Raw genomic sequence first — 25,141 nt, 5'->3', positions numbered from 1 at the left:
TTTGGTGGTTCCTTAAAGTACTTTTTAGCAGTGAAAATGTTTTGAGAAACCCAACAAGAAAGGGTTATTAGAAAGGAAATTGTGTTCTGTTGAAACCATTCTAAGGGGTCGTCTTGATTAGTTCAACTTTATCTCTTGTCCTGTCTCATCATCAATGGAATTTCCACACACTTCTCGACCTTTGAGCCTCCAGACAATTTGAGGTTTTCCAGTAAGATGGGGGGAGAACACACAGAATTCCTTTGAATTTAACTGACGTGTTCAACAGTGACTCTATAGAGGTTCGGCTTTGGACGGGAACTCCATTACAATCATTTGGCATGTTTCTTCTTTGCTTTTTACAATAAGCACAGGGAAACATTCAGTGCTTTGGGTGTTGTCTACAAACTGGTCCTCCATTTCTCTAGAAAAATGCTTGACCACAGAGCACATTTTCATTTCCTCTAGGCTATGTATACCAATTGGTTTTAGCACATGCAAGCAGCATTTGAAAACTCCTCTCTAACTAAGATGAATGAAAGAAAACATGTGATAGGCCCAAATCAGAACAATACCTCCTCTGTTCCTGTTGGTGTAATGCACCACATACCCCCCCCTCCCCATTACTTTATATCATTAATGTATGTGGCAGATGTCTGAGGTTGTTTTTTAGAGCACTCGCCGTTGCGTATGATACCAACACGGCAAGTGAGGCAGTGAGTAAAGCAATTTAGGTCGAGTGCCAAACTGAACAGTCATTCCTGAATGAGTCATCCAGTGTGAGGAGTTGGCTGTCTCCGTTTCTCCCTCCAGAACTTTCTGTCATTGGAAGGAAGGACCCATCGACTGAGGTATTACTTGACTGGTGTGTGTGTGTGTGTGTTTGTGTATGTAAAGTTGTCATTCTGTAATCATGCACAGTTTTGTTCTTTCTGTCTTTATTGAACACAGAGTACATACTGAAAGGTTGATTTACCACCCAGTGATGTTATCTCTAATTGTAAAGATTAAAGGTACTCCCACTGATTCTAATCTCGTGCACTTTTTGTTATATTCAGCCAATTGTTCCTTTGTTTGTTCAGTGTTTGCGCAAATAAACCCTCCGGTGTTGGTACATAGCCCTGGCTCTGTAAATGGGAAACAAACATAATGCTTGAACAGAACACAGCCAAACAACATGCTGCTTCAGAAGCATGTTAGAGAGTAGTGATCAGCTGTTTACTTCAAATATCAACAACCTTTCCTGAAACTGGTAGATTCAATGTTTCATGAATAGGAAATATCATTTCATTGTGTATTTGAGACAAATGAAGAGGGAAGCGCAAGCCTATTGTATTCTGCAGCTTTCACAGTGCTCTTGAGGCCCTGCCAATAGCAGCATGCTGTCATAATTACAAACAGACTTTATCTTCTCATCCCATCCTGTTAGCATAGAACAATGTTCTACAATCAGCTCGATCAAACACACACACACACACACTCACTAGAGTCTCTGTACTTATCTCAATAAGCTAGTTTTTGGTTGGTTTGGACAACATCCATGTAACAACTGATTCTAGGCTGAAGTGTGTTTTTGAAAGCACAGGGCGTCCCTGTCCAGAGCACACAATACAGGTCTGGACGTAAATCCTTAGTGTGCGACGAGGCCACAAGCCCAGAGAAGACTGAGGAAGGCCCCGGGCGTGTCTGTCAGCTTCCCGGTGCTTCAGCTTCTATGGCGGATCCACAGCGAGGTCACAGAAGGTCATTCCCTCACAGCTGGCCTGCTGGAGAACTTCCTCGTGTGTTTATAACCCAAGACCGTCACCCCTCTGCCCCGTCACCCCCCCACTGGAGAAATGTGGAGTATGTGTCACCACCACTGAAACGGCTGCTGGCTTCTGCTTTCTTTCTCTTCTTGTTTTCTTCTCCCCTATGGTGGGAGCCCTCCCGAGTAGGACGACAGTAAAGTTCAAAAGGCCAGGGGTACAGAAAATGCTTCCTCTCACATATCCACATGAAGAATAACCCAGATTGGCCAACTCGAGTCAATCCTTGCAGCTGGGGTCATAATTACGGTCTGAAATGAACATTCTTGTCAATGCAACAGAAATGTGGTGAGAGAAAAAATAAATAAAAATAAATAAACAAATAAAACAAAGTTCTTTGTGATATCTGTGCGAGATATAGGAGGTCAGCTCCAGGCCCCGGGTTCTTCACAGAGAGTAGCCTGGATGCCCAGGGGATCCCTTCCTCCCTTCTCCTCCTCCTCACTTTATGTAACTGTCCATGTCATATATCTCATCGCCCCATCCTGCCCATTACCTTTGAACCCAACCAATAAAAATGGAGAAAGAGAGAGAGAGGGAGAGAGAGAGAGAGAGAGAGAGAGAGAGAGAGAGAGAGAGAGAGAGAGAGAGTGAGAAAAGAACAACAGCGTGGCGGAGCAGTGGAGGAAGAGCATGAGAAGATTCAGCAGAGTGAGGAAGAGGAGAACGACTCCGAGGAGTAGGAGGAATAAAGTGGTTTGTTTCGTAATATTTAAACAAAGCAAGTTGTGGCGATGCTAATGCAGAGAGAGGTACACAAGACGCCGGCGAAAAGAAGGAGGAGAGCAGTTGGGGGAGAGAGAGAGAGGAAGGTAAAGAAAAGAGAGAGAGAGAGAGAGCACAAGAGAGGGAGGAGAAGAAAAGATGTAGAGAAGATGGGAGAGAGAGAGAGAGAGAGAGCAGGAGAGGAAGGCGACGAGATTAGGAGGGAGAGAGAACATTAGCTGAGCTCTGCGGAGTGCAGGCGAGGGACTAATGAGGCCAGGCTTAATTAAACACTGAGACAGAGTAGGGGGGAGAGAGAGAGAGAGAGACAGAGAGAGAGAGAGAGAGAGAGAAGAGAAGGAGTAGGGGAGAGAGAGAGAAAGAACAAGCAGAAGAGAAAGACAGAGAGCAGAAGAGAGAAAGAGAACAGAAGAGAGAGAGAGCAGAAGAGAGTGCGAGAGAGAGAGAGAGAGAGAGAGAGGGTACCTGCCGTTCCTCCTACGCAGAGTGGCTCACAGCAACGGCATATGCTGGCCGATAAAACCCACACATAAACGTACATTTACACACACACACATCAGTAAAACACACAACAACACACAAACACGTATACTGTACACTACAATATTGTTGATTTAAACTCCACCTGGGAGTTGCTGTTGCTGAACAGAGCAAAGGGGATCCACAAAACATGTTTATTTTCTTATTTATTAAAAAAAACCCTCAAAAGAACAGCACAATAAAGGAAATAATCAATGACACAGTAAGCATCGATATTGCCTTTCCCTTCTCAGTTAACATATAGCGAGTTAATCATCATTAACCATGGAATGAGGATGAAGTCAGCAGGTGACGGTTGGTCATGGCCTCACCATGAATCTGCCTCCAGGTCATGGAAGGGGGGACTAGTTTGTTGAGCAGCAAAGCTTCTAAACAGGAGAGTATGTGAGAGGTTCGTGGAGTAAGAAAGATGGTGCGTGTGTGTCATGGCATCATCACGGGAAGAAGAGAAGAGAAAGGGAAGAAAAGAGAAAGAGAACCATTGTGGGATGTTAATGTCATCATGTGAGTGTGTCCATCTGTTGACAAGAGGAAAAGCCAACAGCAGAAAAACACACAGACATCATTTTTCACACACACTTTCACACACCCTTTTACACACACACACACACACAGACACACACACACACACACATGCACAGTGACCTCCCACATTGGCCACAGTAAGGACACAGGGGCAGGCCACAATGATTCAGCAAGTCTTGTGACGCAACCCCAGTCCTCCAGGCTCCTCTTTGCAACCACCCCTCCCCACTACACACACACACACACACACACACACACACACACACACACACACACACACACTTCTCTCCCCAGGCTAAAAGAACAGTGAGGCCCTCTGCATACGAAAGCCGACCTTCTTGAAGAGCGTGCGCAGCCTGCAGACCTTACAGTGTTTGACGGCCACCCGCCTGTAAGCACCCAGAGCCAGGGCACCTCCGCCCATCGCCGCCCCCGACGCCGCCACCTCGTTTCCCCCAGAGATGCCTCCACTCGCCCCCTCCCGGCCCAGCCAAGGGGTCCACACCCCGCCGTGGAGCTGCGGGTCGGCCAGCGGGTCGTCGGGCGGGTTCCGTGGGGGCACGGCGGTTTGGTTGTACTCTGCGATGCGGCCCATGAGCAGGCGCACCACTTCGGGCCGCACCTCGGACAGGTCGCGCCGCTCGTACGGGTCGGCGGTGATGTTGAAGAGCCAGACGGATTTGGCGCGCTGGTCACGCCGCTTCTCCAGGCCCTGCCAACCGGGCGGCGGCGCCGGTGCGGCCCCCTCTTCCTCGGTGGTCAGCGTGTGCGGTGGGAACCAGTCTCCGTCGCCCATGGGGCCCGTCAGCAGCTTCCAGTCACCGTAGCGGAGCGCCGCCCGCACGCCCGTGTCCCAGATGCCGAAGCCACGACGGCGCCGCAGTGCCCTCTGCTGGTGCGGTTCGCCCGCCCGCCGCGACACCGGGTCGATGTTGAACAGGATCTCGTTGCGCGGGCACGGCAGGCCTTCGCTAATGGCCCCCCACACGTCGTGACCGTCCAGCCGCCGGTCCTTCGCCCCCGCCGCCCTGGCCAGCCCGAGCAGTGTCGGGTACCAGTCGGACACGTGGATGAGCGCCCGGCTGACCACCCCGCGGCGCTTCAGCAGTGGGCTGTGGACAAACCCCACGGCCCGTACGCCGCCCTCCCAGTAAGAGCCCTTGCCGCCACGCAGCGGCCAGTTGCAGCCACCGGACAGTGGCTGCCCGCCATTATCCGAGGAGTAGACCAGCACGGCGTTGCGGTAGAGGCCGCTGGCACGGAGCTCGCGCACCACCTCGCCGACTGCCTCGTCCACGCCGGTCAGCATGGCAGCGTAGTGGCGGCGTGGCCGGTTACCCAGGTCGCTGTGGCGCCGCAGCAGGCGGGCAGGAGCCTGCAGGGGGGTGTGGAGGGCCTGGAGCGCCACGTACAGGAACAGGGGCTTCTGGGAAGGGTGCGAGCGCAGGATCTGCTTCACCCTGATGGGAGGAACACAGAGGAGAGGAGGAGAAAAGAAGAAAAGAAGAGGGAGAGGAAGAGGAGAGAAGGAGAGGAGAAGTGAGGACAAGAAAAGAGGTAGAGAGAAAGAGAGGAGAGGAAGAGGAAGAGGAAGGGGAGAGAGGAGGAGAGGAGAATCTTAAAACTCCAAAGATATCAGCTGGTCACGGAATCAGCCTCTGTAACAGGCCCTTTCATTTATTCATGTATTCAGTAGGCAAATACTTTTAGCTAAAGCAGGAGACAGAGCACAATTGAAACAGATAACTGATAAAGGAAGTGCCACGCAAGTCCTGCAGAATAAGATTTTCTAGTAATTGAACAGATACACCCCTAGATAGATAGCTTCAGTGTCTACCAAGAGCAACTCATTTGCTAGACTCAGAAATACATTACAGCCTGACATGCATCTCACCTACAAGGAATTTCCTTTACTTCTGCACTATTAGGTCACTAGGCAAATATGTGCAGTTGTCCAATGCAGGCATAACCACAACTTCCTTTAGTAGCACCATGATTTGTCATTCACAAGAAGCTACTGCATTTGCGCAACATGCAGTAAGTCACTTGTGTGTCCTAAGTCCTATGTGAAGAAGAATCATTCAGTGCTTCTAAATTAGTATATGATTCTCTCATTCACTCTCATTTCTCATTTCTTTGTGTGTGCATGTGTGATTATGCAAGTGTTTGAGTTATGACTCCTATAATATCTGTGGTTATGAGTGTACTGTATATCCACATGTGTATGAGCAAAGTCCTTTTATTATAAGTATGCTAATGACTGAGCACCCGCCCCACTCTGTCCTGCCCTCCTGTAGTGTCTCTCCACGTCCAGCAGGTGGCATGTGTGGAATTGGCCACACTCCTGCATGATTGGAACCAGCCCACTCTTTGGCTCTTAAATAGGCAGTGCTGGCTGAAGCAAACCCTGACTCCAAGCCTGACCCCCAGGCTCTGACCTGCTCTCCGGTAGTCAGGGGCAACGTAAGGCAGGGGGCAATTCCAAGGGCCCGGCCTTTTGTTTATTGGCGGGGCCAATATTGTAGCCAATTCTTTCATAGGGCCTAAAATGTAATTTCCCCTAACTGTAGTGTCTCTCCAGCCCTGTGTCTCTCTGTATACAGTGAGAGGCATCTATGTGTGTGTGTGTTTGTGTGTGTGCATGTGTGCATGTGTGTGTGTGTGTGTGTCGGACCTCTCAGCATAGAGCAGTGTGGAGTAGTGTGTATGTGTGTCGGAGCTCTTGGTGTAGAGGAGCATGGAGTAGTTGTGTGTGTGTGTATGTATGTGTGTGGGTGTGTCGGACCTCTCAGCATAGAGCAGTGTGGAGTAGTGTGTCGGACCTCTCGGTGTAGAGCAGCGTGGAGTAGTTGTGTGTGTGTGTATGTGTGTGTGTGTGTGTGTGTGTGTGTCGGACCTCTCGGTGTAGAGCAGCGTGGAGTAGTTGCCCCTCAGCTCCCAGGCGGGCCGCTCTCCGTCGTGCAGGTCGAAGCCGCAGGCCTCTGCACCGTCGCAGCTCTGGTGCGTGAAGTGGTCACCGCTGCCCGTCAGCGAGCCCAGGAAGCTCTGGAAGCCACGGCCCGTGGGCAGGCACTCGGGCCGGCAGAAGCCCAGGTGCCACTTGCCCACCATGTGCGTGGCGTAGCCGGCCCGCTGCAGGCGCTCGGGCAACGTGGGAGCGTCCGGCGGCAGGCAGAGCGGCTGGCGCGAGCGGATGATGGAGTGCTGGAGCCCCGTGTGGATCTGGTAGCTGAGAGGAAGAGGAGGAAGGAGCGGTCAGCACGGCCAGAGGAAGAGTATGCAAGTGTACAGTAGGGAGGACATGTGTGCAGATGTGTGAGTGTGTATGAGCAGGTGTACCTACATGTGTATGGGCAGGTGTGTGTACATGTGTATGAGCAGGTGTGTGTACATGTGTATGAACAGGTGTGTGTACATGTGTACATGTGTATGAACAGGTGTGTGTACATGTGTACATGTGTATGAGCAGGTGTGTGTACATGTGTATGAGCAGGTGTGTGTACATGTGTACATGTGTATGAGCAGGTGTGTGTACATGTGTACATGTGTATGAGCAGGTGTGTGTACATGTGTATGAGCAGGTGTGTGTACATGTGTACATGTGTATGAAGAGGTGTGTGTACATGTGTATGAGCAGGTGTGTGTACATGTGTATGAAGAGGTGTGTGTACATGTGTATGAACAGGTGTGTGTACATGTGTACATGTGTATGAGCAGGTGTGTGTACATGTGTATGAGTAGGTGTGTGTACATGTGTATGAAGAGGTGTGTGTACATGTGTATGAGCAGGTGTGTGTACATGTGTATGAGTAGGTGTGTGTACATGTGTATGAGCAGGTGTGTGTACATGTGTATGAGTAGGTGTGTGTACATGTGTATGAAGAGGTGTGTGTACATGTGTATGAGCAGGTGTGTGTACATGTGTATGAAGAGGTGTGTGTACATGTGTACATGTGTATGAACAGGTGTATGTACATGTGTACATGTGTATGAACAGGTGTGTGTACATGTGTATGAACAGGTGTGTGTACATGTGTATGAGCAGGTGTGTGTACATGTGTACATGTGTATGAGCAGGTGTGTGTACATGTGTATGAGCAGGTGTGTGTACATGTGTACATGTGTATGAACAGGTGTGTGTACATGTGTATGAACTGGTGTGTGTACATGTGTATGAACTGGTGTGTGTACATGTGTATGAACTGGTGTGTGTACATGTGTATGAACTGGTGTGTGTACATGTGTATGAACTGGTGTGTGTACATGTGTATGGGCAGGTGTGTGTGGGGTCTGGTAGCTGAGATGAGGAGGAGAGAGGGTAGTAAGTATAAGCAGAGGAAGAGTATACAAGTGGGTTATATGGGTGAGGTGTGTGTGGATGTGTGTGTATTTGAGTGTGTATAACTGTAGTGTGTGTGTGTGTGTGTGTGTGTGTGTGTGTGTGTGTGTGTGTGTGTGTGTGTGTGTGTGTGTGTGTGTGTGTGTGTGTGTGTTTGTGTGTGTGTGTGTGTGGATGTATGTGTATTTCAGTGTGTATAACTGTAGTAGTAGCTGAGAAGAGGAAGCAAAGCATGTGAAGACTGATGGTGTTTGGACGCTTTATCCCTAATAATAGGCAACAAGTTTTAATCATTCATGTAATCAGCTCATTAGGCGCCCGTCCTGCTATTGTTTGTTAGTTCCTGGATTGTCTAAGCATACGTATAAGCGTTTGTGTGTGTACTGTATGTGTGTGTTTGCTTAAATTCAGAAAGCAGAAGGGAGTGTGTTTATTTCTTAGTGCATTTATGTGTGTGTGTGTGTGTGTGTGTGTGTGTGTGTGTGTTTGCATGTGTGAGAGCATGTGTTAGTGTGTGTGACTGTTTGAAAAACAAGCCAAGAACAAGGCGCAGAGAGAGAGAAAGAGAGAGAGGGAAAAGACGCCACGTCAGCCAGGGATGATGGATCAAACATTAGCAGCTTTGTGATGGCCACCCCGAGCTGGCGCTGAGAGGACAGTATGCTGCTCTGCACCACGGGCCGATGACTGACAGACTGCACTGCACTGCCTCTGAATCACCAGCCAGACGGGGCCGACGAAAACAGCGCCTCTTCCCTGGCACACCGCAGAGGACAATACACACAGAGAATTGCCCCGTATCGCAGTTGAAAGATTACCTCATGAGTTGCTACAGTGTTACTCTCAGAAATACAGAGACTGATATGAATGGGAAGGGGAGACCTGACCTGACTGTTTTTATTTCGTGCTACTGTTTGTTGTGATGTCTTATTCATGTTTGGACTGGATACACAGACCAAAATATTTTAATTCTAATAAAAATCATTCAATTCTATAATGTAGTTATTTTTACAGTGCAGCAAAACCAGACCCATATAATTACATACAAACATAGTCAGTCAGCAGACATTCAACTATAGTGACTGGATGACTATGTCCATTTGACACATCATAGTAACCTTTAAATACAGATTAGTGGGCTTTGTTGTAGTTGTGTGTGTTGTATTTCAGAGCTACTATGCGCATTGGGGGGAGTTATTGCTGCAGTGGGTGCATTTGAGGGACATGACCGGGGCTGCTACTCACCGCCCGGTCATCAGCTGGCTCCTGGATGGTGAACAGATGGGCTGGACGTAGTAGTTCTCCAGCTTGACCCCCTCAGCCGCCAGCTGGTCCAGCATGGGTGTGCGGATGTCAGAGCCATGGTAGCCCACGTCCCTGTAGCCCTGGTCGTCCACCATGAAGAAAATGATGTGCGGAGGAGGTTGTCGTGGTGATAGTGGCGGCAGTGGCAGTGGAGCGCTCTGATTGGCCACCCTGCTGAAGGTTTTGGAGACGAGCACCGTGTCCGTGTGGCCCAATAGCAGGCAAGAGAGGTACCCCAGAGTGGCCACCCTGAGAAGGGGGACGTTGGGTCTGGATGCGGGCTGCCTCCCGGTCACCTTCATGGTCACCATGGAGCCCTGCTCCCTGACTGGTTTGAGGTATGCTCCTTAGCTGGCCGAACCCAAATCCCCTGCCTGCGTTTTTTAACCGACAACAGCTGAATTTTTTTTTTTTTTTTTTTTTTAAATCCAACCGCTCTTACTACAGTAATCTTATTAGATCCAATCAGAACAGAGTCACCCTCTCAGAAAAACAACAAAAACAAAATCCATCAAAAACAACATCCATCCATCCATAGACAAAACCATCCAACAGATCCCTCTCCTTGTTGTTATATATAAGGGCTCTTATCCATAGGTGGGGAGCCCCAGTACATTTCCGCTGTGTGGATAAGATGGAGGGTGGTCAGTCAGTGCGGCTGGTCAGTGTGAGCCCTCTCTCCATGTGTCTGGCGCTAGGTATGGTGCTGGGTGGGAGAGCCGTGAGTCTGGGACCCAGATGCCTCAGAGGGATCCTGGGAGAGACGTCTGACTGCCCCTTAACAGTGGCCCGTCACATTCCACTGCCCCCTCCCACCGGCTACCTGCAGCGGCCAAGACACACACGCCAGCAGCATACACACCTACTTGTGCTGTGCACAGGCATGAACAGGTCAACACAAACACACATGCACGCATGCTATGGATACACACACCTATGCACACAAGACAAAAGTGCTATTATAAACCATATATGCACCCATATTCAGGCAGATATGTGTGATATGGAGGGGGGTATATGTGATAGAGAGTGAAAATCATGCATGTTGCTTGTTTGACCCCCTTCTGTGGATTGTTGGCAAGAATGTGATGACTGCACACCAACTCAACTCTTGCAAATCTGTCAAATTTTTCCCTCACGGGATCAAAAAAGAGTATATACATCTTAAAAGGTCAAAAGGTCACGCAAGTGGACAGTGTCACCTGTATGATGGATGCATTCAATTTTAAATTATGTAAGTTCTGCTAAAATAGTTTTTTTTTTGTGCTCCATTCAAAATCACTGCCATGTTCAACAACTAGATGTACCGCAAATCGGTACAACATATCACTGCTGCTCAGTCCTGCATATTCTCTCCGCAAAAATAAAGCACGCTTGTCAATTGTGTCTGTGTGCATGTGCGTGCATGTTTGTGTGTATGCATGCCTGTGTGTGTTCATGTGCATGTTTACTGTGTGTGTGTTTATGTGTGCGTATGTGCGTGTGAATGCGTTTGTGTCTGTGTGTGAGTATGTGCGTGCCTGTGTTTGCGTGTGTGTAGCTCATATGAACGGAATTCCACGAAACTTGGCATGCATTTAGAGGGTGTCTTAGTGATCCTACACTTTAAATTTTATGCAGTTTTGAACATGTCAGCCAGAGATACCTGCAACTAAAACTACTCGTTTTTGCTTTTTCATTTTTATCTAGGTGGCATTATACCTCAAATAAACAGATATGGGACAGTCTGACATGGCCCCTTGGGACCGATATATAAAATAAAGTTGGTCATTTTAGGCCCTCGAGATATTCACATTTTTTACAGCGACTGCCCACCAAGACCTAAACCTATTGACTAGCTATGCTCTACGCTAGCGGCGGTCATAACTACATGCACGTCAAACCCACATAGCCCTCAGAACAGCTGTAGGCTCTGACCGTTTTCAATTGAATTTTCCTACACTCTTTTCAGGGACTAAAATAATTGTCTGTCCAGTCATAACAAAGAGGTCTAGCCACAGTCATTTACCAGAAAGCTGCTGGTGAAAGCATGTTTCCCCACAACATGACTAATATAATACCTGCACTTCTTTTTTTACTTGACATGGATCCACAATGCCACAGGGAATTAGGAGGTGCAGCACAGCTTCAGTTAGCTTCCTGAAGGCCCTCTTTGACTGTTCTGGGAATGAAACCACTGACCAGCAACAGCATAGTCGACAGAGAACAGATTACACCTTATGGAGACAGCTCACTGACCTGCATCACTAACGACCAATTTCCCAGTTGTTCTCTACTCCACTGCATATTTCATTCAAAATCAGGTGCAAAGGCCTCAGCAGCTTCAGGTCTCCCTTACATTTCTGGAGGTAGCTGCAGGGCTGCACATTATTGGAATGTAAAGTGAATTGGCAACTGCACACAGCGTTGTTATCTGCCTATTCATATCCTTTAATTACAAAGCAAAGCACAAAACAAATATATTCAGCTCAGTATATTGACTGAAAAGGGGAGGCAGCTAGGAAATGGCTTCGGTTATTTCTCTCTTTATGGGAGGCCGGCTAAGACTGATGGCCAGCCCATCGAGCCATAGAAAGCGGTGAAACGTGAATACTTGGCTCTCACCACCCCCTACCCAGCTCAGCCCTTCCCTTCTGCGTCCAGTATGCAAGAGAGCACGTCCTGCAGCCAGAGAGGGCCGGCCGTGGCTATCGACCGGCTCTCAGGTTTGCCTTGTGAGTTCTTTTTCCCGCCGAGCTGGAGAGGAAATCAATGTGGCAAAAACGAGTCCATTTCCTACAATGGGCGAAGGGAGGGAGGGTGTGTGTGTGTGTGTGTGTGTGTGTGTGTGTGTGTGTGTGTGTGGGGGGGGGGGGTTGGGGTTGCTAGACGATAACACATCCCAATGGGAAATCTTACAGTCATTTCAAAATAGGGCCACCGAGGGAGGGAGGGGAAGAGAGAGAGAGAGAGAGAGAGAGAGAGAGAGAGAGAGAGAGAGGGAGAGAGAAAGAGAGAGAGAGGGAGGGGAGACAGAAAGGACTCAGGCTAAGGGGAAAAGGGGGAGAGCAGCAGAAGGAGAGGAGGATGACTATGAGAGCAGAAACAAACATACACACACACACACACACACACACACACAGTCTGCCACAGGCCCATCACTTCTGAGAAGGACCTCGCAGGGCCAGACGGCCTTGGCTGCGACTGAGCTGGGTTCTGAGGGGTGGGGGGGTTAGGAAATGTAATTGAAAGTGACAAGCGCCTTCATTGGTGTGTGTGTGTGTGTATGTGTGTGTGTGGGGGGGGGGGGGGTGGTTGGAGGGCCGCGCAGGGAGCACATGGCCAACTTCATCTCTCCCCGGGGACTTACATTCGAGACGCACAACAAATTTCCAGAGCTGGGCCCCAGTAAGGCAACAACGAATACACACATTATTTCTCCGCCGTGTGTGTGTGTGTGTGTGTGTGTGTGTGTGTGTGTCTTCAAAAACATGCAACATAATTAGAGATGACAAAAAAGAACAACACGTCTGATCGTGGCCAGGAGCAAGAAAGCTCTGTGATGTTGTATAGCCGTGGCGATGCGTAGGAGATCGGAAAGAAATTATGATGTTTCAGGAATGAAGGCTCTTTGGGTGGGCCACAGTAAGTGTGCAAACACACTTTCTTTCCCCTGTATGCACTCTCCATATGAAAAAACAACAGAATTGTGTAGGATGGATGTGTGTATATTAATGCCTATTTGCACGTTATGTGGGTTACTGCCATTCTGTGTAAAATGGAATCAGTGTAGCATTAGTTGTGTGGGTTAGGTCATTACCTAGGTGTGTGTGTGTTGCAAGCAAGGCACACTGTGCCAAGGGGAAAAATATCAACAGTAATGGAACCTGCGTCATGAAATCGACTCTGTGTCTCTGTGTTGCAACCCTGGCCTGTGAAAACTTGTGCCAGAGCTTTCATAATAATAAACCATAAACAGGTTGGTATGCCATTTCCCAACTGGGAACTAAGACTGTCCAATCAATCAAACCGATTGATTGTAAACTATGACTTCCAAGGATTATGAAAAAAAGATGATAGAAATATAATTATTTTGCTGCATTTAGTTTGCCAACAATGCTCATTTTGTCTTGATACAAATCCAGTGCACTCCTTAGCTTTACAGTAGGAACTGTTGTATACATGAGCTTTTATTGCATGTATTTTTTTTTTTTAATCAAATTACATTTAAAGTGGATTTGAATCTAAAAAATCTTGGCTAATTGTGACCTCAATATTGACCAAAATAATCATAATTATGATTTTTGGCATAATTGAGCAGCCCTAATTTGAACAATTTGAGTATAGTCCAATTTGATTGTTTAGTCATTGTCAAAGTGCTGCCAATTGATGATTTGCCATAGATTGGTTTGATACAGAATTACAAAGAAACCTGTGTTGTATACTTGAATGAATGAAACCCAGACTGTCCTGAGGTTTGAGATGGTAATGGATAAATGGCTGACCTCCATCATGGAGACGTCTGCCCTGGGCCTCCTCTATAATGGGGGGTGGTGGGAATAGGAGCGCCATTGAAACTCTTCTCCAGCAAACTTCTGATATTTCACATGCAAGTTCCACTGCTGTTTCCAGTGTCTCGGCATGGTATATGGAGAGTGAATGTGGTTTAAAAATAAGTAGACGCCCACAACTATAGGTTTCCAGCACATTCTCAGCTCCCTGGTGTGTTTTTTCCTCTCCCTCTGCCCTGTTTGATCTCTAGCTGAGAGACCTCTTTGACACCTGATGTGAAGACCAGCCGCCCCACTGTTAACACGCAGCCTGCAACTGCGTCATCACAACTCACCCCTGAGAGCGGCGGTTAACTCACTGGAGTCCTTGCCAGGTGATGACAACCCAGTGTCTTAGAGACCAGCGCCATCTCCTGGACACAGAGAGAAAAAAAGATACATCTGCAGACCAACCTGTTGGTGTTGTAATAGTGAGACTTGTGCATTTGTGTAGGTTAAGGTAATTAACATGACTTTGTACCGAAACTCACCAAGTTGAAGAATACTGGAAAATAAGACAGACACATGGTTCTCAATCTCTCTTCATGTTATGTAAGACTGAAATGTTCATGCCAGAAATGTGAACCAAACCAAACACCATGTTGATTTATGACACACTCATTTGAATGTGCTGCAGCTTGAGTGCTGGTGTACGGGTGTTATGTGTTGCCGGGAGAGACTGTAGCGCCGTGCTGCCGTTCAGACACATCAAAGGAGACCGAGATGGAGGTCAAGTCCCTCGTTAACACCGCGTGCCAGTAGCTAATGAACACAGCCCGCTTAGTAGAGCCATTTCACACTCATTTAGCACGCCAGCCAGAGGAAGCAGACACTGCAGAGACAGAGTGAGAGACTGTGTGTGTGTGTGTGTGTGTGTGTGTGTGTGTGTGGGAGAGTGAGTGAGTGTGTGTGTGTGTGCGTGCGTGCATGTTTGTTTTTATGGCTACCAGACAGAGAGACAGACACACAGACTTCTTTGTAGTTATCCCTGGAGCATTCTATAAGCATTGCCTTGCGCTCTGCATGAGTCACTTTGGACACCCAGTGAGGCCGAGGCATTGTCCCCACGCCTTTGGGCTGTAGGATTAGTTTCCCTGGAATAAATAAGCATGCAAACAGACAAACACACAGGCGTGGTTGTGCAGACATCTCCACGTCTCCAAAGGCTAAGGGAGAAGTCACAGTGAGGTCAGGCTCGTTTGGCTGAACAGCAAGACACCCTGTTTTTCCACCAAACACACGTACACACACACACACACACACACACACACTTCTCAAGTTGAAAACCACATGAAGGCATCTCTTCGCACCTCATACTTCCACAGAAAGGGGAAGTAGGCTGCTTGAGTTGCACAGAGGTCCATTTGCGTGTGGCACCAACTAAACCCCGTCATCCCACAGACCAGCTCCTCTACTGCCGAGCACCATTTTGAAATAAGAGTCGATGAGATGAAGCTTTTCCAACCTCTCTAAGTGTTTATTAGAGATAATACAGTGTTGGTCATTTTTAAAAGACTTTTTGTTTACAAAATAAACACGGCAAAAACAAGACAGCAATGTATCAGCCGCAGGGTAAACCACAGATTGTGAAATACAGCCTCTCCCATCCTCTAACTTTCTCAACAATGACGGACACACACACACACACGTAAATTCATACACACACACACACACACACTGTACACCTCTTCATGCCAGGCACACAGGCAACACAAGTTGCATATTTCATTGCAACGTCTCACTTCCAAGGCTAAGAGCAGAGTGCAGAGGTAGAGATGCCTCAGCCAGGTCATTCTGCATGCAGACACACACACACACACACACACACACAGACAGACACACACACACACACACACACACCTATCCATCAAAACAACCAAACGCTCTCCTGATTCCGACACTGACACACATTAATAAGACAGCACACAGTTAGATAATGCCATTTCCATACCCCGTCTGTGTGCCCGGCAAGAATCAGTATTAAGACTGATGGTGTTTTTAAAACTTTTATTTTGGGTATGCAGGTGTGGAGCAGCTTTGGGTGGGTGTATGTGTGTGTGTGTGTGTGTGTGTGTGTGTGTGTGTGTGTGCGCGTGTGTCAATGATGAGTTTTAACACTAAAGACACTGAAAACGCTGATAGAAAAACACCACTGGCTTTTTGACATGACTCTTCTCCTTCTCCCATATTTAGTTTCTAGGTCTCCACCCTGATACCTAAAGAAAAAGAGAGCGAGTGAGTGAGAAAGAGAGAAAGAGAGAGCGAGTGAGTGAGAAAGAGAGAAAGAGAGAGAAAGAGAGAAAGCGAGAAAAAGAGAAAAAGAGAGCGAGTGAGTGAGAAAGAGAGAAAGAGAGAGCGAGTGAGTGAGAAAGAGAGAGAGAGAGAGAAAGAGAGAAAGTGAAAAAGAGAGAAAGAGAGAGCGAGTGAGTGAGAAAGAGAGAGAGAGAGAGAAAGAGAGAAAGAGAGAAAAAGAGAAAAAGAGAGCGAGTGAGTGAGAAAGAGAGAAAGAGAGAGCGAGTGAGTGAGAAAGAGAGAGAGAGAGAGAAAGAGAGAAAGTGAGAAAGAGAGAAAGAGAGAGCGAGTGAGTGAGAAAGAGAGAAAGAGAGAGAAAGAGAGCGAGTGAGTGAGAAAGAGAGAAAGAGAGAGAAAGAGAGAAAGAGAGAGAGAATGGGAGTTGCTGTTTTTGCTGTCGTCACTGGTCTGCCGTCTAGTATTTTGCCATTCTATCGCTCCCACCCACCTCCATGTAGACCCAAAATATACAACGCTTTCTTAAAATGTACATTGTTTTACAATCATTCCTCAGGAGAAATGAGAGAGGTGCGATTGACATGTGAACACAAGGGGGAGGTGTGTGTGGACCTGTGTGTGTTTGACAGAAGCTCACAGCACCCCACACACACTCCAATCGTCTGTCCATTCATGCAGTCCAGCTCCTCTACTGGGAATCACATGATGGGTGTCTGGGTGTCCGGTCTTACAAGGCCTGTAAATGAAGTGTGTTTTCCTTACTTTCTTCTCTTTTTTTTTTAAGGGGTCGGTATACAGTATGTGTGTTTGAAGAGAATCTCCGCACATCCTGCTTGTCTGTGCAAACACCACCATCCCCCCCATTCTCCGGAATCCTCAACACACATCCACATGATGAAGAGTTCCTCCCCAGCTCCTCTGGGTCCTCCACTCCTGCGTACGAGTCCGCACTCTCAGCGCTGGGCCAGAGAGAGGGATGGGGGGGGTGGGGGGGGTTGCGTGAGTGTGTGCACACATGAGCACCAAGGCTTATTTGGGCAGTCCACTTGATGTCGACACACACACACACACACACACACACACAAGTAGTTCATCGGTGGAGGCCGGTCAAATGATGTCCAGGGCTTGAGGATTGGGGACAGCCCCATCCCTCACCTCCACGTGCTCCTGTCTCTCCACCCCCAGCCCGACCAATAGGGGCAGCAGTTGGGGTCGAGGGGCTGGTGTGTATGTGTGTGTATGTGTGTGTGTGTGTGTGTGTGTGTGTGTGTGTGTGTGTGTGTGTGTGGGGGGGGGGGGGGGTTGGTCTCAGGTCCAGCTGGTGCTCTGCAGCTCCCCTCGTAGCCAGGTGGGCAGCGCCTGGCCCAGCCGGTTCATCAGCCGCAGCAACGCCAGGTTGTGCTCACGGTAGTACTCTGTCAGGAAGGCACGCGTCTGCAGAGGGGGCACACACACACACACACACACACACACACACACACACACACACACACACAGAGAGAGAGAGAGAGATCAGTACATGTTGCTAAATACCAGTCAATTTAACTTAAACATACAGAGATCATAACATGCTACAAAGTTATATGTTGTTAAGTAACTTTCTCCTACATGCCCAGTCAAGTAATCAAAGCAAGATTATCATTCGCAATATGTTTCTGTACACACACAAGAATCTCTCTCTCTATGTATGCGTATAAATACACACATGCACCGTAGTGTGTTTATGCTGTGTATATTGAGTATATAGACCCTTTCAACAATAAAAACAAAAACAATGCTTGAACGTTCTATTTGGGCTCCAATCTACTTCCTCTGCATTAAGATAACATATGGAATGTTAAAAAGGAAGTCTTGTGGGGCCAACTATGATGCTGATAATGGAACTCTCTTGAAAGGGTCCATATTGAATCATACATTGTGTTTTCCCCACTTTAGGACAGATTTGCTATCGACCGCAGAGTGAAGACAACAAGCTAGAGAGCAGACAGACAAAAACTCGTCTACGCATCAGTGTGGAGCGCTGGATTTTAATGAAGACATCCAGACGGCAGCTCAAACCGGCTGCAGGAGTCAGTGGAGACGAATGCCCTCTGGCAAGCCAACAGCACCAAAGAACCATTCAATTAAAGAGCACTAGTCAGGAGAACCAGATTACCCTGCAACACCACAGGAGATGATGAAATAGGATAGTAGGATAGGAGAGATGGAGAGAGAGAGAGAGAGAGAGAGAGAGAGAGAGAGAGAGAGAGAGAGAGTGAGTGTGTGTGTAGGAGAGGGGGAAAGGAAAGAGAGCCAGACAGACACTGATTGAGAGCAGAAGGGCATGAGCCAGGGAAAGTTGGAGTCCGAGGGAAGAAAGAGAAGAGAAAGATAAAGAAGAGGAGGAGGAGGAGAAGGAGGAGGAGGAGGAGGAGGAGGAGGAGGAGGAGGAGGAGGAGGAGGAGGAGGAGGTCGGCCTGTGGGTGGCCCCATAGGCTGAGCACATCACGTGAGTGTGTGAGTGTGAGTGTGTGAGTGTGAGTGTGAGTGTGAGTGTGAGTGTGAGTGTGAGTGTGAGTGTGAGTGTGAGTGTGAGTGTGAGTGTGAGTGTGAGTGTGTGAGTGTGAGTGTGAGTGTGTGAGTGTGAGAGTGTGTGAGTGTGAGTGTGTGAGTGAGTGAACAGTGGGAGCTTGGCAATGGCGCCTTGCTAGATCGTCCTTGCCAAAGGGGTTTGGAATGAAAGATTGTGTGTGTGTGGGTCAGCATGTGTGTGTGTGTATGTAATGTGCACTTGGGCGACATACCTCAGGGGCCATTTCTGGATATTTCCTGCCTTTACTTTTTCCTAGACACTTTGGACGACCTCCCTCTATCCTCTGGCACCAGAAGCCTTTGTTCTCATCGAACCTAACACACACACACACACACACACACACACACACACACACACACACACACACACACACACACACACAGGACACATCAGTGAGTATAGGTGTGAGAGATCAAGTATGTGTGCTCTGCAACTTTGCACACTAGAGCAAATGTGGTTATTTTATGTGAAAGTGCTTTCTGATGTGTTGGAGATGCAGGTTGATAAGTATGGTGTTTTTTGCATTCTCTGTGTAATGCATTTATGTGCAGCGTACTGGCAAAGTAAGCCTGGGTGCTATAGTACAGCAACTGAGTGAAATGTGTTGACTGACAGAGAGAGTGTGTACTGTATGTATGTGTGTGTGTGTGTGTGTGTGTACTGTATGTATGTGTGTGTGTGTGTGTGTGTGTGTGCTACTTACAGGAGGGCCTGTGTGTAGTTGAAGATGGGGGTGACTCCCAGGAACCTCTGGATGCCGTCCATCACCAGCACAGGGTTGGAGCGCAGTAGGGATCCGTCCACTATATGCAGCTGCACAAACCAGCCAGTGCAAGTTACTGTACGCTTCTCATGCAGTGTCCAATGCAATCGATTGACTGATTCTGTGTGTGTGTGTGTGTGTGCGTGTGTGTTACATGCGCTGTTCTCAATGAATGCATGTGTGTCTGTATATTTCATGCACCAAGTGATTTTGGTGATGATGAGTGACAAGTAGTGTGTGCGTCTGTGTGGTTGTGCATGTGCACAGTTATAGGGGAAGAACCAGGTTTCAAGGTGAATTTATTGGCACACATGGTCCTACTTGGAAAGATGAATAGTTTGGTAACCACTGGCTTGTTTGTGTGTGCGTTTGTGGGACGGATATGGTAATAGCCAGTGCTCTAGGTGTAGAGGTGTACTCCCAAGGCTTGTGTGTGTGTGTGTGTGTGTGTGTGTGTGTGTGTGTGTGTGTGTGTGTGTGGGTACCTGGCGGGAGGGGTAGTGCAGCAGCCAGCGTTCAAGGTGTGTGGCGTACTCTCCAGGCTTGAGACATCGGCTCTGGAGGGTGAGCAGCTCAGGGGGCGAAGAGGGAGGTGCCATCACCACCTGAGGGAAGGTGTGGTTTAGGGCCGCAGGGTCCTGATGAGCCCTCTGATGCTGGAGGCACACAGGCACACAGGCACACACACACACACGCACACAGGCACACACACACACACACACACACGACTGAATTAATAAAAAAAAAAATAGTTTCACGGTCTTGAAACACTGCTTTGTGTCACAGAAAGATAATTAGCTGCCAGCTCCTAGCGATGCTTGCTAAGCCATGCAGAAATGCTAACAGAAGGGAACATGCATACACTGCACTGTAAATTGCTTGCGATAAAAGAGACTGCAGGCTAAGCTGAAGTAAACCAGAAGCAAACAGCAATAAAAGTGATGATAATAGACTCTAAATAAATCGCACGGAAACCCAGCTCATCTGCAGAAAGACTAATGTGTCTGATGAGGCTGGTACACAATAGCTGTTTGACCTCCAGGGGGTCCAGGGGAATGGCACCTACCTGGTACCAGGAGTAGGCACGGTCGGCCGGGTTGATGAGGACGGCCAGGACTTTGACCCGAGGAAGAAGGGCGGCTGTGCGCTTAGGAGTCGCCTCACTGTCGAAGTAGTTGGCACTTTTTTCAAACATGAAGTCTGTGCTGACATTGGAGGGAAAAGGGAAGAAGTCCATGTACCTGAAGAGAAAAGGAATGTCAGAAATGAGAGAGGAAGATGGATAGATGAGAGTGAGAAATAGACAGAGGAGAGAGAGAGAGGAAAGAAAGAGAGACAGTGTGTGTGCGTGCGTGTGCTTGTGTGTGAGTGTGTGTGCGCGAGTGAGTGAGTACAGACAAAAGACCCATTACTATATTGCACAAACCATAAAAGAGGTTTGAACAAAGCTGGTTGGGTGAGCGTCAATATGCGCGTCTTTGATTACCACTGTTTGAGGATGTATTCTTGTCTGTATGATTAAAGAAGCCCTATGCAAGTCTGGTTATTCCTTCGCTGTTTCTGGGTTTTCGCCTGATTTGGGCTCGCATATTTCACGACATAGCTCCCCCTGAAGCTTCGGTAGCAAGTGACTACTACACTAAACCCCCACTAGCTAGCGAGCTAGCCATCAAGAAACCAAGCTAAACACATACAGGGCTCACAATAAAACGGTCGAGCAAACACATTGTTCAAGAGACTATCAAACCACATTACAAAAACGAAGTTCACCCAAGGCTAGTTGGGAGTCCGTTTTGCAGTCTTCTTAGAAACTACAATCTGACTACATTTTCGAGTCCTTCCGTCGAGTCACATCCGGATTTCTTCGGTCCGGGACCAGAAAGTTGCATATTCGGTTTTTCCGCGGAGAAGCACTAGGGGGAGACGAAGCACCCACCAAACGACCCAAAAAGTGTTGTAGAACCATCAGAACGAGTCTCAACCTGCACAATTAAGGTCATTTTTGCTAAAATTGTTGCATAGGGCTTCTTTAAAGTAATAAGTATTGATTTGTATAATAAAATATATTTCTTGTGCTTAACAATTAACTTATGTTATTACACGGCTTTTCATAATGCTGCAGAATGCTCCATTTACTTGAATAGGCCTTCCCAACATTTGGTGTTCTGCTATTTCTTGATAACAGACCGCTGTCAAGGAAAATGGGTTTTGACCTTGTTATTCATAGATAGATAGATAGATACTTTATTGATCCCCAGGGGAAATTCAAGGTCTCAGTAGCATACATACAACACACACACATTCACTAACAGCAGAACAAGTAATTAAAAGTATATAATATAAAAACACAACTAAGCAATAAGGACAGAAGAAGATAAAGAATATACTAAATATACTAAAATACAAATTATACTAACGAACACTTAATCTAAATCAGTTCTAAAAACAGTATCCACATAGTGGTGATTAATCAATCAAGAGGTGCTTGCAATGACTGAGGCAGGGACTGAGCCTGTGATTCTCTGTGCATAGTAAGGTACAGTAAGGTAAGGTGCTCTGTGTGAGTGAGTGTCACGGTGATAGTGCAACGGTGATAGTGGTCATGATGATAGTGCAAATGAGTAAGTCCAACAGTGCAACAGTGCAAGAATAAGTCTATATATCTATATATCTCTCTCTATATATATATCTATATATTAAATATCTATAACTATTTTAAGAAAAGGTATAAGTGTGGCCACAGTTCGGCTGTGGCATGGAGGGAGGGGTTATGCATATGTGCTAATGTGCTAATATAGCACGCAAACAGTGAGGCAGAAAGACAGTGGTAAAAAGTGGCTAGTGGACAGACAGTATCCAAACATGGAGGGGGTGAAGAGGCAGACAGACTATGAAGAGAAGTCTATCTCTCCTCTTCCCTTAAAGCAACACCAAAGAGTTTTTGTACCTTAAAATAATGTTTCCAAAATCGTTTCAGTGGTTCATCAACTCGTAACAGGGTGAACGGCAATTCTGCATTCGCTTCGCGGCCCTCTATCGGCTATAACCGCATTATGTAAGTTTGCCAGATCGGGTAGCGGATCTGTAGTTCGATGGAATGAGACAGAAGAAACTACAAATTTGACTTGCATCTGATGTCGCAATACATCGTACTTTTATAAGTCATGCAAAATATTCGACCCTGTCTGTGGACATCGTTATTTGCAAAGCCGGTGCTGGATAAACAAATAGCGTCCGTGCAACAGAGGGAAAGTTCTTTGGTGTTGCTTTAAGTGAAGCATTGAACAGTTCAATGGCCTTGGGGACAAATGACTTTCATATCACTCCGCACGTAGTCTGGTCACGCCTTGCAATGGAACTTCATTCAAAAATGAAAGCAGGCGGTTGATCAGCTGTGTTCTAAAGAATGTATGATTTAAGTTCAGCGTGTGTTGCAACTATTTGTTTCTCAGCAAAAGCCACGATGACAACAGCAACAAATAAATGCAAAGTGTCATATCATGTGGTGCTTATTTTTTCGTTTAGGCAAGTAGCCGTGTAATAAGCCAGATAATGTATAGAACACAATAGGTCATTATCGGAAAATAAGTCCCTTCAAGACGAAGCAAGACCCCTCCGCTGGCGTGTCGGGGTCCTGTTCGCCCTAGCGGGACTTATTTTCTGATAATGACCGGTGTCCTATACATTATCCATTACATAACACAGCACTACCACATAGCACACATTGTATATTGTCTAGCACATAAACTACTGTGCATGTGTGAGAAGGAGAGGGCTAGGGTTGGCGTTACCAGTCGATGCCGTTGTGATAGTTGTTGCCGTTGAAGAACTGGATCTCCTCGTAGGTGACAGGGCTGGGGAAGCTGCCGGTGATGGCTGGGTGGAGCGTCAGGAACGAGTGCAGCGCTGTGGTGCCTGAGAATGCACAATGGAGGAGAGGAAGAGGGGGAGGAAGGAAGAGGGGATGACAGAAGAGGAGAGGAGAGGAGGGGATGAGGTGTTATTAACTATTGCCAGGTATTGTTAACGGTGGAGGAGTTCCCATAGCTCTGTTGGATTGGTAACCTGAGAATGCCCTGTTATTCACTATTGACAGCTCCACTGCCGTTAACAATACCTGGACAAAGTCTGGGAACATACAACGTAAATAATGAACAAGCATGAGAAAGCAAATGGAAGAATTGTACAAATGTAACGCATGAGGGCAATTTTTTAAAATAGCAAGAGCTAGGTCACCTGGATGATGTGTGTGGACTGTCAAATATAAGCCTCCTGACTACGTTGTAGCATTAGGCAGGAGTTTATTGTATAAGGCAGAGAAACTCTGTGTGCCCTCCAAAAGACTCATTAAAAGCAAATCCTTTTAAATTTACACAGCTGAGAGAGTGAGAAAGAGATTCAAATATTTAACTTTATGAATTATGTTGCAGCTCGATAAACAAACTAGCTGATGTGCTATGTGAATAATACAGAGAGCCGGGTAGGACTAACTGGACAGGCACTATTGAGTGTGCTGATGTTGTTGATGATTGGTGTTTTTTAGTGGGACCACCACAATTGACCATCTGACCAGCACCACACACAATGCACGGCACTTCTGCTTACAGGCACCTGGTTGAACTGGGACCAGTGCTTTTCTGAAGATCTTCAGATTTCCTCAATGTATTCATTTCACCTGGCTGAATAGGGACCTGTACTTTTCTAAAGATCTCCATATTTCCTCACTGTCATTCATTTCAAGCTTCTTCAGCTTTAATCCTCAAGAGGAGCAGAGGCTAAACGACCCCTTTCAGACTAGTTTGAACTGTTTGCCCGAGGATAAAATGGATGATGTCGTCCTACCGGTCTTCTGAGGCCCGACCACCAGGAACTTGGGCAGCCGGTCGCAGGTCTTCTCCTTGGACCAGATGTCCTTGTGTCTCTTGTCGTGACAGGGGTTCTGAAGAGATGGATAATGGACGAGTGAGCCGCAGTCATGAGCACAGAGTTATGCAGAGGCAAAAGAGGTCAAGAGCGTCCACTTACATACAACACATACATTTGAAAATCATCTCAAGAGATAAGCCTTTACAAATGGCAGTTACAATCCTTTTTGACCTACAATCTACCCACTGGGTTAAGAAGAGAAATGCCTAATTATCAAATGGCAAAAAGCTGAGAGTGGAGATTTAAATTTAATCTATTAGCGGATCTTTCTCGCGCCCCCTCTCTTTCTCGCTCTCGAGTTGTACAGCTGAGATTATCTTGAGATAAAAAGAGCTAGAGGCATTCAATTTAGCCTGATTGTTACTACTTTGGTGCCCAAGGCACTTCACTTCATATTCATGAGCCTTTCCTACAGTGATTTTTAATCTGCTCTTATCGTCACCATCAGCCACACTACTCTAAAGACCCAGTCAAGTGGAGTCAACCTGATGGAAAACCCATGAGAGACCAACAGTCCATAATTCCATTCCTATTCAGTCTTATGTTCTATATAATACGATACTACTGACTCCAAATACCCAAAGTTTGTGGCCAAGTTGATAATTATTGAACATCTGAAGAGTAAGAAGTAGCACATACAGTTCCTACAGTTCTTGAGAACGAGCTGGTATTATCTCCACCTCAAACTGAAGCAGCATTCAGACAATAAGAGACTAGCAGCGATGTAGCGACAAGAAACCATGGAATGCAAATGAACTTCAGGGACTTGTAGAGAATAATAACAGCTGAAATAAGAATGGGAGACGGCACACATTGCACGACCAAGTTCAGCCAATGTCAAGTTTTGAGGCAGAGACGATGGCGAATCGTAGGCCGTCT

At 47.1% G+C, this 25,141-nt stretch overlaps 2 protein-coding genes across 6 annotated transcripts in view; both read right to left on the bottom strand.

Moving 5' to 3' along the window:
* Positions 1 to 3,873: 3,873 nt before the first annotated feature.
* LOC143123922 (arylsulfatase I) lies at positions 3,874 to 11,466 on the bottom strand. The gene is made up of 5 exons (XM_076285186.1): positions 11,461 to 11,466; positions 10,269 to 10,314; positions 9,163 to 9,337; positions 6,475 to 6,807; positions 3,874 to 5,038 (listed from the first exon to the last, which is right to left on the bottom strand). The coding sequence occupies exons 1-5, from the start codon at positions 11,464 to 11,466 to the stop codon at positions 3,874 to 3,876; spliced, it is 1,725 nt and encodes a 574-aa protein (XP_076141301.1).
* A 3,741-nt stretch (positions 11,467 to 15,207) lies between these two features.
* ndst2a (N-deacetylase/N-sulfotransferase (heparan glucosaminyl) 2a) overlaps positions 15,208 to 25,141 on the bottom strand; it is a 118,081-nt gene continuing 108,147 nt past the window's right edge. For all 5 annotated transcript variants that reach the window (XM_076285872.1, XM_076285874.1, XM_076285871.1 and 2 more), the window contains 7 exons: positions 24,179 to 24,275; positions 23,128 to 23,251; positions 20,403 to 20,577; positions 19,822 to 19,992; positions 19,277 to 19,386; positions 18,785 to 18,887; positions 15,208 to 17,435 (listed from right to left, as the gene is read on the bottom strand). In XM_076285872.1, the coding sequence (XP_076141987.1) occupies positions 17,310 to 17,435; positions 18,785 to 18,887; positions 19,277 to 19,386; positions 19,822 to 19,992; positions 20,403 to 20,577; positions 23,128 to 23,251; positions 24,179 to 24,275 (906 nt within the window). In that variant the 3' untranslated portion in view covers positions 15,208 to 17,309. The remainder of the gene's footprint in view (positions 17,436 to 18,784; positions 18,888 to 19,276; positions 19,387 to 19,821; positions 19,993 to 20,402; positions 20,578 to 23,127; positions 23,252 to 24,178; positions 24,276 to 25,141) is intronic.

The sequence above is a fragment of the Alosa pseudoharengus genome, unplaced genomic scaffold, assembly GCF_046254945.1.
Source record: "Alosa pseudoharengus isolate Yale_2024_CS ecotype anadromous, Long Island Sound unplaced genomic scaffold, YU_APseudo_1.1 YU_APseudo_1.1_scf_15, whole genome shotgun sequence".
Taxonomy (NCBI): domain Eukaryota; kingdom Metazoa; phylum Chordata; class Actinopteri; order Clupeiformes; family Clupeidae; genus Alosa; species Alosa pseudoharengus.
The sequence above is the reverse complement of the archived record's forward strand: the minus strand, read 5'-3'. Positions and strand labels throughout refer to the sequence as shown.